The sequence below is a fragment of the Histomonas meleagridis genome (genome assembly GCF_020186115.1).
Source record: "Histomonas meleagridis strain 2922-C6/04-10x chromosome Unknown scaffold_61, whole genome shotgun sequence".
NCBI lineage: Eukaryota > Parabasalia > Tritrichomonadida > Dientamoebidae > Histomonas > Histomonas meleagridis.
The window spans coordinates 2,587,047-2,603,837 of NW_027150931.1; the positions used below are offsets into that span (position 1 = coordinate 2,587,047).

At 30.5% G+C, this 16,791-nt stretch overlaps 5 protein-coding genes across 5 annotated transcripts; 3 read left to right on the top strand and 2 right to left on the bottom strand.

Annotated features, from left to right (window-relative positions):
• Positions 1-2,648: 2,648 nt before the first annotated feature.
• On the bottom strand, positions 2,649-3,725 carry GO595_010822 (uncharacterized protein; the record flags this gene model as incomplete). Its single annotated transcript, XM_067913543.1, has 1 exon — positions 2,649-3,725. One exon carries the CDS (start codon positions 3,723-3,725, stop codon positions 2,649-2,651), a length of 1,077 nt encoding a protein of 358 aa, XP_067769560.1.
• Positions 3,726-6,746: 3,021 nt separating this feature from the next.
• GO595_010823 (Leucine Rich Repeat family protein) lies at positions 6,747-11,035 on the bottom strand (the record flags this gene model as incomplete). Its single annotated transcript, XM_067913544.1, has 2 exons — positions 6,747-10,038; positions 11,013-11,035. The coding sequence occupies 2 exons, from the start codon at positions 11,033-11,035 to the stop codon at positions 6,747-6,749; spliced, it is 3,315 nt and encodes a 1,104-aa protein (XP_067769561.1).
• A 705-nt stretch (positions 11,036-11,740) lies between these two features.
• Positions 11,741-12,829, top strand: GO595_010824 (WD repeat-containing protein 5B; the record flags this gene model as incomplete). The annotated part of the gene is made up of 1 exon (XM_067913545.1): positions 11,741-12,829. The coding sequence occupies one exon, from the start codon at positions 11,741-11,743 to the stop codon at positions 12,827-12,829; it is 1,089 nt and encodes a 362-aa protein (XP_067769562.1).
• Positions 12,830-13,290: 461 nt separating this feature from the next.
• On the top strand, positions 13,291-14,289 carry GO595_010825 (CAMK family protein kinase; the record flags this gene model as incomplete). The annotated part of the gene is made up of 1 exon (XM_067913547.1): positions 13,291-14,289. The coding sequence occupies one exon, from the start codon at positions 13,291-13,293 to the stop codon at positions 14,287-14,289; it is 999 nt and encodes a 332-aa protein (XP_067769563.1).
• Positions 14,290-14,626: 337 nt separating this feature from the next.
• On the top strand, positions 14,627-16,621 carry GO595_010826 (ankyrin repeat protein; the record flags this gene model as incomplete). The annotated part of the gene is made up of 1 exon (XM_067913548.1): positions 14,627-16,621. One exon carries the CDS (start codon positions 14,627-14,629, stop codon positions 16,619-16,621), a length of 1,995 nt encoding a protein of 664 aa, XP_067769564.1.
• Positions 16,622-16,791: the final 170 nt, after the last annotated feature.

A 16,791-nucleotide genomic window follows, 5' to 3' on the forward strand; every position in this document is an offset into this window, starting at 1 on the left:
GAAGGAAGAACAAGAAGAAGAATTATTGGAAATTCAAAAACAAATAGATAAGGCTCGAAAAAATTATGAAAATTCGATTGAAAAGCAAAAAGCTCAACAAGAAAAAGAAATCCAACTCATAATAAAAACACAACAAAAAGAAATATCAGAAATTGAATCTACCATTTCTGGATTTAACAATGAATCTGATAATTGGATTAAGTTATCCCATGAAATTCAACAAATCACAGATCAAATCGAGTTAAACAATCTTACATCGTCACTAGAAAAAGCTAAAGCAGAAGACCACGAAACAGAATTTCTCAAATCTATCAATCTTACTTCATCTCAAATAACTCAAGATCCCTTTCAAGAATTCCGAGTTCAAAGTATTCAAAGTGAAGTTGATCAATATACTATACTACTTAATCAAGAACAAGAACAATTTAAATCGTTTGAATCCAAATGTCTTGATTCAATAAAATCTTTAAACGAAGGCAAATCTTCACTTTTTAATCATCTAAAAAGTGAAGAAGAAAAGCGTGATGCACTTTCATCCAACCATCTTCGAATATTAGATGCACAAATATCGAAAGAAAACGAACGTTTTGAGTTTACAATTCTTTCACTTAAGAACAAAGAGAATTCATTAAACATGTTAAAATCGCAAATTGTTAAAAAATATAACCAAAAGTTACAAGAAGCTACAACAAACATAGAGAAAATGGAAGAAATGCTAAAGAAATTACAAGAAAGCGAGCAACAAGATAAAACATTTTATACGTCATCATTCGCTAAAATGAATTCATATCGAAAACAGAATAATTTGCTGCAGCAGAAAATTAAAAAAATTGAAGAAGAGCAACAAGTTTTGGATCAATGGATTTACTTGGCAAAAAGTGAATTAGAAAGAAATTGATGTTTTTGTTGTGATAATATACAAAGGCAAATTAGATTGCGCTTGATAAATATTTTAAAATATATACTAAATATATTCTTTTTTTTGGTATTTTTTAAGAAATGATAATATCATTGGTAAGTATAAGCAATAAATTTAATCAAGAAAAGAAATAAATTGTTGTTCTTCATCTGGTTTCCTTTCAATGAAGGAATCTTATGAATTTCATTAATTTTGTATGATATCCACCACTATGTAGAATTAACAATTCAACTTTTACATTCAATTACCAAAAACATTACGTTAAATCTAACCATCATTTTATATTAATTTATAGACCGCTTTTACAATTCATATATGAAAAGAAATAACAAAATTTATATGTTGTAAAAAAACTAATAATTTTTACAGTGAAACCATAAATCAAAATTATTTCAATTTCATTTGATGTATTTCTTTGATAAACTCATAAAATATCTGCAATCACAAATTGTTCCATTTGTATATCAAAACAATTAAAAATTCATTCTATATGTTGACTTAGCATTGAGAGTTTGTCTATACAACAACTCATAACAATTTGAAATTTTGAACTTTTCATTTGTCAAAATTCTCATAAAAATATATTTTAATATTCAATATCAAAATATAATATATTTATTTATAATTTATTCATTCATTAATTTATGTTTTTTTGTTCACTTATTTATTTATTTATTTATTTATTTATTTAAATAGTGACAATGTTTCAACTGTTTCTACACTGACGATTTTGTCAACTGGAATATTGTTCGTCAGTTGATATATTTCTTGAATTGATTCTGTCGAAATAAGTTGTTGATATGTCGCAAGCAAAAATAATACAATTTCGAATGCGCGGAATAAGATAAATCGATGATGGTTCTGTCGGTGATAACCAAATAACTCCATTAAGTCCAAAAATAAAATTAAATTGAAAATTATCAATTAAAAAACTAGAAATATGAAATTGAACTCGTTTGATCAAACGTGATGGAACTTCAATAACAAAACCATTCTCAAGACGACGTGGATGTTGTTGGCGAGTATGAAGAAAAATGACTCCATCCGTTTGAATTTGTTGAACTTCTGCACAAACAATATCTCCAACATCAAAATATTGACGCATATTTCGTTCATCTGTAGTAGTACGTCGTCGAAATTGATCATCTGGAAGATAAATAGATGATAAACGAAGATTTGCTAAAACTGAACTTGATATTTGAACTTTCCATCGTTGTTTTAATACTTGTGAAATTCGCCCTACAACAATATCTCCTACATTGGCATAATAAATTGATGTAATTGGTGTTACTGAGATTAACTGACTAATTTGTGTAACATAACCACGAACTGTAGATATAATCTTCCCATCTCGAACTGATACACCTGAACCACACATATAATTTTCAGTCGTATCTGAAATAACTTCACCTGGTAAAACAATTTGTTGATTTTCTTCCATTTTTATTTGACTGATCGACTAGTTATGAATTCAATTATTTGAATGAAGGGAACGTTAAATCACAAAAAACATTTTATTTAACTTACGAGTTATTACAACTGATCAAATTAATAAACAGATGAAATCTTTCACAGATATTCTAAAGGAATCTCTTTATGAACCCAATGATCAATCTAATTGAAGTGAGTGAAATTACAACCAGAAAAAATTAACAAATTCACATAAATACCATCAAACAGCTGAGTACCACAAAATATTTCATTTAACTCAAAATTGGCATTTATTCACTTAGTTCATCGGGTATTTAGAGAAGTCATATGGACCACTGCTTACGTAGCAATTCAATTTAATCACCTTCCCTCTCATGTAAAGTGTTGATGCCGCCAATTTATATATATAGGCAGCTGGTGCCCAAAATATTGATAACAAATATCTCGATGTTGAAGATAGCACTCCTTCCAGCTTGGTATCGGACACAACTGTTGATTCTATGTAATTTGGGAGTGTAATAGAATCACTTACTTTCCAATTATAAAGATCATATTTGTATTTCATTGCAGACAAAAATTGACTTTTGAGTGACTGGATGTTATCCAACGCGGCTTTTGTCCATTGGATGTCTTTGTCTAGTTGAACATAAATAAGTTCATCATTAGTATTATTTATATTTGGAAATCTTGAGTTATCTGTTGACGAAGTTGCATCAAACGTGACGTATGGAGTACTGTACTGAATAACTCTTTTCTCATAATGTGTTCTACCTTCATCATCAGTATAATAATAATAATCGTCATATGATCCTGATACCCGGATTGACACTTGTGGAACTGAGCTTCGTATTTGGGTGGTTAATTCTTGATAAGAAGATGGACTCATGTTGTTTTGGGCAGCTTTATAAACACTTGTTTGACTTGCAACAACACTATTCACAACCCAGAAGATTAAAAATAGTAAGCCAGCTACCATAGCAAAAGTACGGTGAAGGGGCTTGTTGGTGAAAATGAGGAAAATACCAAAGATAACAGCTACGGCGCAAAGAATAAAATGACAAACTGGAACAGAAACAGGAACGCTAACAAGAGTTGTAGAACTTGAGCTTTTGGTTTCATTGTACTCTTGATAATAAATGGCAAACAAACTTATCATGTAAACCAGAAAGAATATAACAATGATTAAACCAGCGACACGATACCACTTTGAAAAGCGTTTGCATGCCCTTGATGAATCACTTGAATCATCATCATGATGATAATGATCATCATAGACTTGTTGTGACGCAACACTGTCTGCTGCATAGTCTGGTGTAATGTCGTTAAGAGGCATCGTCATTACGGGTTGTTTATACACATTTCCGTATGGATCCATTCCAAAGTTGTTTTGAATTTTTTTAATAATAATAAAATTTTATCTTGTTTTTGTAAACTTCTTAATATTGACAAAATGAACGTTCATTTGATTGAAAAGACGTAATTGAATTATATACATATTGATAATTCGGATTTATTTGTGTGTCATTTGACGATTTTTTATGGTTGTTTCGCCATTTGTGTGGTTTTTTATCGTTGGTTTTGAACGAGCCCTTTGCTTGCAACTTTTGTAACATTTTGCATGATTTTGCATTTTGTTATTCTTTGACTAGAACGTAACATCAATACCGTTTATTCCATTTCTGGGAAAACAACACATAAACATTTACTACTTATAATTACACGTTTACAATTTTGGAATCGGGATCGGGAACAGTATTTTCATTTACATTTGAATTCAAATACTGTTCTGCAATAGTTTGGAACATCACATCAATTCCATCATTAGTTTCTGCACTCGTTTCGAAATACTTGATGTTTTTATCAATCGTGTGAATATGATAATAGATAATTTTGCTCAATCATCAAATTTTATTTTCAGCAAATTTTGTAAAAAATATCCAATATCTTATGATATAATTATGAGTAGAATGATATATACATCTCTTCTGATTGATAATAATATTTTGGTATATATTTGAGATTATTACAGGAAATTGAAAAATATGAAGTAAATAATAAAATCGACTCAAAAATAATAAATTTATTTTCTCAATTTCTTCTTAAAAGAAAACACACAAGAATCATTTTATTTACTTAATTACATGATTAAGCATAATTTACTTGAATCAAAAATCATTCAAAATATACGTAAACCATTTTTTGTTCATATTAATCAAGATAAATAAAATATTAATTTATATATTAAATCTTTATTTGATCAGGAAAATATTGCTTATAAAGAACTTTCGAAGAATGATTGGGAACTTCATAAGCAATTAACTAAAGAAGGAGTTAATCCTAATGTTATTGCGAAAATAATTCGTAATGATGAAATAGAAAAACTTCAAGAAATATCATCACAAACAAATTTTGATTTTAATCAATTTATTGAACCATCACTTTATGAAAGATGTTCATTTATTAATAAAAAATATGTTACATTAATCGATTATGCAGCATTTTTTTCTGCAGTTAAATGTTTTAAATATTTACTTATGAATGGTGCTAATGTATATAACACAGGTAAACATGCAGTTACAGGAGGAAATGAAGAAATTATTCATTTATGTGAGCAAAATCATTCGTCATTTGAAAATGCATATAAAACAGTAATTAAGTTTCATCGAAATTACATTTTTCATTATCTATATGAAAATAAAATCCAAGATATTAATATTTTAAAAAAATTAGGGAAAAAATGTGTTTCATATTTTAATTATGAAATTTTTACATATTTGGAAAAAGAATAAATGAAAAAGAAGAAATGAAAAATAATGAACATATCATAAATAAAGCAGCAAAAATTGGAAATTTTTTTCTTGTAAAATATTTCCTAAAAAATAATCAACTTCCAGAAAATATTTTAGTTTTTGCTTTATTTTCAGGAAATATTGAACTTGTTACATACATTTTATAGCAAAAAGGAATTGATATTAATGCTAAAGATATTTATTTGTTCTATTTTTTGTTTGTTTTAATAATTTTTAATTTTTAAATTATATTTGGGAATTAATTAAATTTGATGTTTTTTAATAGTAAAGTAAGCGAAAAATTCCACAATGGGATTTATATATATTTTAAAAATATTAATAAACATAGGGGTTAAACCATATGTCACATGTCTTTAAATGAATTCATTCAAATATTTTTTGGATATTTTTGTTTTTTGATTTCAAATATTTGAATGAGCTTACAAAAAGTTAACATCACACACAAAAAGTCAACTTAAAAACCGCATCACAAAGAAACATGTTGCTAAAACCTTTTGTTCATTTTTGTTGATATAACATAATCATTTTATGTAAAAATTATTCAACACATGCTCCCAAATTGAAGTTGCTGATGTAATTACACTAAATACAATTTATTTTCTATTTTTATCAAAATTTACAATAATTGCATTTCTTATTTAAATTGCATTATTTTAATGAATAACTTTATTCAATTATTGAAATTCTTCTGATTTGTATGAAACAGAGTATACATTAATTTCATTATAATCTTTTTTTTCATGTTTTTGTGATATTTGAACATGTTTTTCAGTTCACATATCGCATTATTATATTGAAATTTGTTGTTCCTTAAATGTAAAATTTCTCTAAAATGAACGAAGGAATTTTGATAAAACCTTTATAAATACAAAATATTGATTGTATTCTATTTAATGGTACTACAAATTTTTAAATATCATTGTGGAATTTTTTGTAACGAATCGAAATAATGTCATATGAGAAAAAAATTTAACATGTTGTAAAATTTTATATGAAACAATTCCATTTTAACTTTACTATTAATTGATAATAATAAATTAACCAAAATATTTAATTATAATAAAAATATTTCAATATTTTGAGAATTTCAAAAAAAATCAGGAAATTTGCGATTTTTTTTTAAAAAAATTACAAAATTATATTTATTAAGGTACCTCTATCACATAGTAAAAATTTGGTTTGATTTTATTAAGGATAAGGTTCATTTTTTGGGAGTTTTTTTTGCTTACACTACTCTTTTTTTAATTTTGGGCAAAAATAGAACAAAATTGACAGGGTGCCTCTAACGATAGGGGTTGAATAAATGTCACTTTTATAACAGGATTACTTGTAAATGAAGTCATAATAAAATAACAATTATGATCAAAAAAAAAAAAATTGACTAAACATCTGTCAATTTGCATTCCGTTTACACATCCCTTCTCTACGCCCAAAAGCTCTTTCAACTTTGGAAAACATTAAAAAGATTTTGTATACATAACACACACAAAATATATATTTTTGTAATTGTTCTAAATTTTAATAAAAATATTTTTTTAAAAAAATTAATTCCTTAAAATATGATAACTATAAACAATTTATTATTATTATGTGTTACTTTTTGCTTTAAATGTTTTCATGATTAACAAACATAAATCTCGGACTTGATTTTGATTAAGAGTAATTTCGTTTTGTACTTTTGGTATTATTGTTATTTTTAATTTCGACCCCGAAACAATATCGATTGCGCGGCCCGATTTCGAAGACGACCTAATCATCACATCATTCCATGGTGATGTTCTGGAGACCGTTTTGGATTTGAATGAAATAACCGAAACCGTCGTTTCAATCAGCCAGTTAACGTTCTTTTGATCGATTCCTTTAAACTGGAAAACGCCGCGTCGTAAGTAGCTGTTTGCTTTAACTTTCAGGTTACTGTCAACAGCTATCGGACCGAATTCTTGGCTTGCTTTTTCATTTTCATTTGAAGCACTTACAACTCTGATAAGATGACCAATATCTTCAACGCAACATCTATAAGAAGTCTTATTTTTGATTGGAATCCATTCATTATTATCTAGTCTTTGCCATTGGTAAAGACAATTTTCTTCAATTGGCTGAACTTCAACAATTGATCCGCAAACAGGTAATCCCTTAATCGTCAACACTTCTTCATCCGAAACCATTGAGCTTGTCATTACCATTTCAGGGGGACCTTTTTTCCCATTTTCATCGACAAAACATACCTCACAACCTATGAAGTATCCAACATCATCTTCCGATACGACGTAAACCTTTGAATTCTTCCATTTGAGGGGAAAATAATCGTTCCCATCAAAACGTTTCCATTCAAAAAGACATTTCAAATCTTTTTTGATGTTTTGAATTTTGCACTTTAAATTTGTGCCAATCAATATCTTTTTTGGTTCTATCAAAATGCATTTTGGCTTTTGTATATTAAATCCTACGAAATAACTTTCTGACCAATAGAAATCATTGGTTTCCGCAAACTTGTAACCAGCGATTAGTTCTTCGCCTTCGAACATTTCTTTGTTTTCGAAGATTCGTGAGCTTAAACCATTAATAACTTCGAATCCTTTCGGTGTTAAATGCTTCCATTGGAATTTCATCGACTTAACTCTGTTCTCAATGAAATTTCCATCGATTTTCAAGTTCCCATTTTTCATCAAAACGATTTTTGGCTTTTGTGGCGCTTTGTAGTACGGCAAAATCGATGATATATCTGCATAAACTTCATCGGAGTTTTCATTAATTTGAATAATACGAATTACGGAATCTATGTCATCTTTGGTGAGCCTGTAACTTAGCTTGTTTGTGTTTAGCTTCTTCCAATTTTTATGTTGGAAGTCATAACGAAACCAAAGGATTTCATTTTCGAGATTAATTTTGTGGAATATTTGTTCAATGTTAATGATTTGATCTTGATAAACATTGTTTTGTTCAATGATATTAGTAAATTCATGATAAGTTTTACCTTTATATTCAATCTCTAAATGTATTCGATGATCAATATCAAAATATTTTAGCTCGAAACTGTTTGTTTCGTTTAGGACCTCGTTGATTTTATCATCTACGTGCATCCATTTGATTTTGGTTGGTTTAACGTTTTCATTAATAATCAAATAATTACCAACAATCAGTTTCCCATTAATTATTGAACTATTGAATAGCCCTCTTTTGATCATTGGAGTGACGTTACTATCTTTGATGTATTCTCCAATAATTATCCTTGCCTTAATCTTGCATCCGTAGTCTTGTGATGTTAAACAATATAAACGTCCTTCTTCTTGTATAATTTTGTCAGGTTTATTACGGCTGCAACGTATCCATTTTATATCGTAACTGTCATTGTTTTCTTTTGTGTAAAAAGTGACGTTTAATTGGACCAACGAACCTACAATTGGCTCATCTAAACATTTGAGTTTAATGGATTGGATTGGTGATAATGATTGATGGATTTTGCCAAAGATAATGTCAATAAAATCATTCGTAAATCGTAAAAATTTCCCGCGTTGTGTTTCATTAGGAATAAAAGTGTTTGCGTTTTCTTCAATGAGTTGAAACCCATTGCGTGAATCAATGTCTGATATTAACCAATTACCATTGTCTTGCATTATGATTGTATCATTTTCAATTGCTTCTTCATTATGTGGTACATCAATAATATTTTGATCTAACGTTATTGGCTGTGGTGTTATTATGTTATAACGTTGTTCTTTCCCGTTAAGATGTGTAAAGATTTCAACACCTAAATATAAATCAGCAGCATCATCCGTAGGTATACAAGTTTGTGTGTCATTGTGTAAGTATATTTTCGGCTCTTCGGACCCGAGCTGAGTAAACCATGAAAATGATGTGGGATATGTATTGCCATCTGAAAATTCTAGAAGGACAACATGTGGATGATTAGTTTGATAAGAACCAGCTATGATGGACTTGCTTATGGAAATTATGGGTTGAACTGGTGATGTGGTATATGAATAATAATATCGACCAGATACAAAGGCAGAAACCCTAAGTATACGATTTGAATCATCCTTGGTTGGAGTGTATTCAAGGCCATTGTTAAGTGTAGTAATAACCTTAAACTCATGGACAAATGAATCTGAACTTTCAATACGAATGGGAACAGTTCGTTGAACTGGAAAGGTTTCAAGGGTAATATCAAATGGTTCACCTTCAGTAACAACATTTGGTATGCTTAATTGGTTTATCTCAAGTTCAACTGAATCTGAAATTTTAAGATCAGTCGAAAATGATGAGAATAAAATATTTGGAAATGAAGGATGAATTGGCGTTACTTTAACAGATATAAGTTTCCCTTGAGCTTCATCAGGGATAATAAAAATTTTAGAATTTTCTTCTAAAACATTATTTCCTAAATTCCATGAAATGTGACATGAAAAATGAGGTGAAGACGATAACGATACGATAGAGCCGACGGTTTTGTCACCTACAAAGTTTAGAGATTCATGATAAGGAATTACAGCCAATGATTCATCTCTCATTAGTACGTCGTCTGTATAAAAAGAAATTATTCCAGAATCACTTTGAAGGTCGCATCGTATTAAATGTTGACTCATTGCTGGCGTAATTGGTAATGTGCGAGAACTACAATCAAGTTGAGTCCACTCGTCAGAACTAAGAGATGAAATGTACCAAGTAACTGAGTTACCTTCTTTAGGACAACGAAGCATAAAGAATCCTCCAAGATTCTGGATCTGGAGAGGTTGTTCATTTGTGAGATATGCAAGAGAAGAATGTTTCTCATCTGGTTGAGGTGTTGGGTCTCTGCCTTTTCGAAGTGCATAACCAACAATTGGTGAAAGATGAAAGGCTTGATTTATTTGATCAGATTTTACAGGTTCGCCATTAACACTAGTTATTTTGAGTGACGAAACTGCGGAAATTATGAGGATAGGATCAAAATTTATTAAATTTGATTGGAGATTTATTGAAATAAGGTTTGGGAAAATATGTAAATTGTCTAGATTTTTTAATTTGTTGCCTACAGCAGAAAAATTTATAAGATTCGGTAAAAATGGAATTCCTTGGAAAGATGTAAGCTCACAATAATCAAGACATAAGTTCCTAAGCCGTGAAGAATCACCTAAATTTAAAGATTTGAGCGGGTTTGCTGTTAAAAATAAATGAGAAAGATTGGGAAAGCTGGAATTAATGCTTGATATTGAGTTTGAAGTTAAATCAAGATAAAGTGAATCAGAAAGGCCATCTGGAAGTTCTGTAAAATTCTGATTTTTTAGGAGTATTATTTTTTGTTCTTTTCCAGATTTACCGCTTCCCCTCATCCAATCTCACCTTTTCAAATCACATGTCGCAAAACAATTTTCATCCAAAATATAAATTTTCTCTTATCACTTATATGTTGTAAATTTATTTCTATTAAATTTAAAACTGCTTCTTAATGAAATTACATTTTTAACTTTACAAACTAATAGTAAGAATCTATTTTTAGTTAAAGCAGGAAGGAAAAACTTTTAAACGAAGGTTTAGAAATCAAAAAATGTATTGAGCATAAAAGAAGAAATGCATAAAAAAACCAAGCATCAAAGAATATATAAAAATGTTTTTAAAAAAGATGAAGGAAAAAAATAATAACTTACTTATTTACATAAGTGGAGTTTTATTTATTACATTATTGACTGTAGCTGTGTTATCTGATTCAGGCTTCTTAAGATCTACTTGTATAATAATTGCAATACCATGTGGAATTTTTAATATTCAACTACTCATAAATGATAAATCAAAATATTCTAATGAAGGAAACATTGATGACAAAGAAAAAATATCAGTGAATGATGATGACGTTTCTCATGGTGCTCATCATAGACGGCGACACCATCACCATCGTCATAGATCTATGAGTGAATCTTTCGGAAAAAAGATTATAAGAGAAAAAAGGAAAACTCTTGAGAATCAACAAAACATAGAAGAAGAAAAACAAGAGAAAGAATTAGAAAATATATTTAATTCACAGCCAGATTTTATGGATCAGGTGAATAATGAATATGCGTCAATAGAGGAAAAACCAAATGTACCAATCCCAAAAAATGGAATCCAGTTAAGAAGGGTAGCTAGAATAAGGGGAACAAGGAAACCAACAGCAACTATATTTAATTAAAACGACTATGTTTTTTAATTTTTATCAAAATTCATTTTTATTCCAATCAAATTTTCTCATGAATAACTTAAATGAATAGTTAAAAATTAAAAACTAATAGGGAAAAAACGTATTAAATGGTACTTAATATTAAATTTTTTGAAATTCAGATTCAAATTACATACTCTTACTTCAATCAAAAGGAATTCTTTAAGTTTTATTGGGGTCCAATATAGATATAAATAAATTGATCTCAAAAAATGTACTAATTTTCTATTTTATTTAAACTTAGTAATCTTAAAATTTAATAATTATTATATTCCTTTTCATATATGAAAATTAAAATTTATATTATTATATTAAAAAATTACATTTTGTTTTGTTGCTTTTTTTTTTTTTTGATTTTAAATTTAACGTCCTCCATATGTCACTTTTAATAAAAAAATAATGAATTTGGGGATGGACCAATCCCAGAATCTCTCAGAGAAAAACAAGAGTCTTCAAACAGAAAACAGAAGGCTCCGAGAACGCTTGATGGAACTTTATGTACAAATTAACACTTTAAATGCAATTTCAGATGATCTTGGAATGAAAGCCTCTCTTTCATCAGAAACTTTAAAGTATCGAAGGCTCTCTTCTGCCGCAGCAAATCCATTTCGTTTTGCTCAAACCGAAAGTTTAATTATTCCAGGTGGTGCAATATATTCTGCTTCTATGAGTCCTAAAGACGAAAACATTGCTCTCGCATCACTCTCAGGATCAATCACAATCATGACATCAGATCTCAAAACATCATTTGTTTTACCAGGACATTCACTTGCATGCCGTGATGTCCATTGGAGTAATATTGGACTTGTATCTTGTGGGTTTGATAAATTGATCAAGATATGGGATGTCCATTCTGGCACTAGTCAAGATTTCGAAACTAATGGTCTTGCACATTCAGTATGTGGAAATGCAGATGATTTAAACACCATTTTTGCTGCATCTGGAGACAAGATATATTGGATTGACAAGCGCCGAGATACACCAGTCACAATACCATCTGATAGCCCAACTACAGCAGTAACTTTGTTCAAAGATTACATCATCTTCGGCGGTTACGACGGTTTTATCAATATTTTTGACAAAAGAAATCTTCAATCGGGAAGAATTGCACATATTGATCTTGCAGGTGGACCAATTAGTTCCCTTTCTCGGGTCCTTGACTCTGGAAGGTGTATTGCTTCAACAGTCACATCTCCACATAAAATGTTGATCATTGGAAATGAAGTCAACCAGGTAGATTTGAAGAATGACGCTCCTGGGAGATTTGGTTGCAGGGCTAGTATCAATGATAAGAGCCTTTTGTTTGAAGGTAATCATGCAACTGTATGTGGAGGTAAAACTGCAGTCTTCTGCGATGGCGCAGCTGGATGTGTGCCACAGATGCTAGAAGACGTCGGCGGATTCATATATGGAGCATTATTTATGAATGATATATCTCAGAAGATCTTGACTTACAGCGAAGATGGTGTTGTTTCTGTTTGGTCGCTTCACAGATTCTAAATAAATGATTTATTAATGTAATAAATTTAAGAATTTATAATCAATTCTAAATTTTTAGGAAAAAACCAAGTGTATCAGCATAACTTTTTTAATTAAAACCGATCAGAAAAGTGCTTTTCTGTTTCGGCGCCACCAAAAATCTTTTCATTCAAAAATTTGAAGTGAATTGAATCACTGTACGTTAAAATGCCGCCCAAATAAAATCAACGAATAAAACAAGAAGATGCTTAAGCCAGTATAAAATTGGAAATACTATTGGGAAAGGAGGGTTCGGTAAAGTTGTAAGAGCATTTGATCTGATTGAAAAAAGAGAAGTTGCTATTAAATGCATAAAACATGATTTTGATCAACGTAGATTATCAAGAATTGATCGTGAAGTTAAAATCCATCAAACCCTCAAACACCGAAATATTGTCCAATTTTATGCATATTTTGAAGAAGATGGAGTTTCATATATTGTCATGGAATATTGTCCCAATGGTAATATTTTAGATGTTATGGATAAATATGAAAACAAACAAATACCTATTGATCAAGTACGTCATTACATATATGATTTAGTTCAAGCTGTTAGATATTTGCATTCAAAGATTATAGTACATCGTGATATAAAACCAAGTAATATGCTTTTAGATAAAGACAATAATATAAAGTTATGCGATTTTGGCCTTGCTACCACAATTAACTCACTTAAACTTGAAGGCAATACTATTTGCGGAACACTTAACTACATTTCACCAGAAATTTACAACCAAAAAGGAGTTACACTTGTATCTGATTTATGGAGCATTGGTGGTGTCTTATTTACACTTGTCACAGGTCATCCACCATTTGCAAGTGCAAGCAGAGATGAAACTTTAAAACTTGCAAAAAATGGAAGCTTTGAACTTCCACCAGATGTAGATCCTAAAGCAGCTGATTTAATATGTCGTTTACTTAACAAAAAGATGAATGAACGTCCAACAATAGCAGATATATTATCACATCCATTCATAACAAATAGCACTATTATAGAACCAAAGAAATGTCCATTTAATGGTGGCGTTGTTGAAATTCAAGCAGATGGAACAATTGTTCTTGATTTGTTTGAACACCCAACATTATTCAAAATTCTTTCAAATGGAAAACAAATACAAATATCTACAAAAAAAGGTAATCTTACAAAAACATATGAGATTAATCAAATACCACAGAAATATAAAGAAAGATATGAATTTACATTAAAAATAGTTAATCAAGCAGAAAGACATAAGCCTTTGGTTATATGGAATGCCAACAGTGGGAAGTATGTTCTTTTTGGTAATAAATCTTTAGGTTTAATTAGAGGCAAAAAAGTAATGATAATTCCTGAAGGACATAAAACTGAAATTAGAACAGCTATGTTAACTATTGTTGAAGCTGTGATGGCGACTGGACAACCAAAATGGCCTGTTGTAGTTGGATTAAAAAACGACGGTTAATTAACCCGCCTGATAAATTTTCGGTTATTCCGGTGAATTAACTGTAGAATCGAATCTCATTTCCTGATCATATTATGAAGATCAAAATTAGTGTTTATTATTAATCCTTTATTAGTTTCTTGGTATAATAAAATGTTTGTAAAAGAATCATTTATTTTTGAAAAAAAACGTGTTTTTTTCCCGATAAATGGCGCCATTTAACCGAATTTGGCCAAAAAATCGCATTCAATTTTCGTTTTATTACTATCAAAAAGCCGGCTCAAATTAGAACGGCTTCTGAAAAATTGAGACGAATTGAAAAGCCGTTGATGAAACATTCATAAAATCAACTTAAAGAATGGATTCAAACACTCCATTTGCTGTCGAATCTGTTAAAAAATTCCTCCAACAATGCGTATTAATTCTTAATACTCTTCACGATTATGAAGGTAATCCAACTGTTAGACAAGAGATCCGTAATTTTTTAAGAACTTTTCATGTTGACTATTCCTCTGATATTATCAGTGTTATATTAACTTCTGCTGATCCTTTCCGTCCAAGGCATACACAAGCACTTGTTGATGTATTATTTGATTTTTTGGATCCAGATCGTCGTGAACTTTTTGCCTATACAGCAGTCAAAAACAATATTTATTTCTTCTTTACATGCTGTGATCTTGGTCTTTTTACAGCCGATACAGTTGTTGATGCTTTTAGGCTTCGTTTTGCAGACGATAATAGTCCTCAGGGTGACAGTATGCTTGTTTCCCCTGAACTTGAAATTATATATGGTCCTGAAGCATACAATAAAAAGCTTGGATTGACCCCACAAGAATATCAAAATCTTAGTCGAGATTGTTGGATGAACTTCCGTTCACATCGTTTGTATTTTGGTGCTGATGATTTTGACTTAGCACTTATCAATGATGACATCAATAATGCGCGTGCATTATTTAATCCACAAAAGAATTTCGTTACACAACATAAGGTATCGATTGCAGGCTTACCAGAAACACAACATCCCATTGTTTCAGCAGCTATTTTATATCGTGCATATCAAGTATTTGAATTTCTTATTGGCGAATATAAGCTTCCAATTAATGTACGCGATGCATATGGTTGGGGCGTCCTTCACTCAGCTGCGTATGTTGGTAACATCCAGCTTTTTGAGCGCCTTTATCAATTAGGCGAGACAAACATCAATGGTTGTTTATGTGCAGCAATTTGTGGGCGCAACATAGCAATGGTTGATTATCTTATCCAAAATTGTAAGTTATCAGTCTTTGAAGATCATTTCTACAATCTTCCAGCCATTTGGTATGCCTTTGAATTCCGTAATTATCATGTTATCCTTGATTTATATCCAATGGATCAGCTGAAGCCAGATCTTGACAATTTTGCTTTATTCAAACCAATATATGAAGAATGTAGTGCAGTTGCGGAACCATCAAATGTTGTTGGCTATGATGGCGTACGTAAACTTTATGTTGGTAATGATGGTCGATACAATAAATTAGTTGGGTTTACAGGTGTTGATGGGAAACAATATCAAAACTTACCATTTATAGGCGATTGTTTAGTTACAATGTGTGCTCGAAAAGGATATCGCGACTTAATACATTTATTATATATACTTAAAGGAACAATGTCCAAAGTCGATGGATATGGACGAGATGTTTTTTCATATGCAGCAGAACAAGGGTTTGAATTAATAGTTGCCGCATGTATGAAGTTAGGTCTAAAGTCAACGAACCCTGACAAGACGAATCGTGAGCCATTATATTATTCATCACGAAACAATTTCTTCCTTGTTAACTCAGTTTATTATAATGTATTTAAAGTAATACCAGATAAATATTTGGGAGTAGCAGTACAATATCAAGCAAAGAATGTGATGATATATACATTCCGTTTAATGGCTCAAGATCCAAATGTTAAAGTACGAGCGTTTGACGTGTATCTTAGATTAGCAGCTGAGGCTCACGCTGCAAAAGCATTGGAGTTGTTGTTCGACTTCGGTGCTGATATTAAAGGATATAAATGTAAAGATCCAGGAGACTTACATCCATTGGTTATAGCAGCGGGTAATGGCGACGTGGAATGCATGCGAATATTGTTGGAGAACCGCGCGTGGCCTGACGCATCGCATATGGTAAATCCATTCAAGAAGGTCACAGCAATGCAGGCAGCACAAGAAAGCGGTAACCCTGCGGCTGTGGAACTGCTCAACTTGTACAAGAACACAAAGGAATATAAGCATAAGAAGACGAAAAAGAACTTGAAGAAGACAGAAAAGGTGTGCAAGAAGGTACAAAAGGTTTGTAACTTCATCCAGAGATTGACTGAAAATTAATGAATTAATAAAAATTTACTAAAAATTGATAATAAAATTCATTTTTTCTTTATATAGAAAAATGCGAATGAAACATTTGCTGTGGCGTTTGCCTCTCGACATGATTAGCATTGATATTTGCCTTGCGACATAATTAGCATTGAGATTTACCTAGCGATATGTTTAGCATT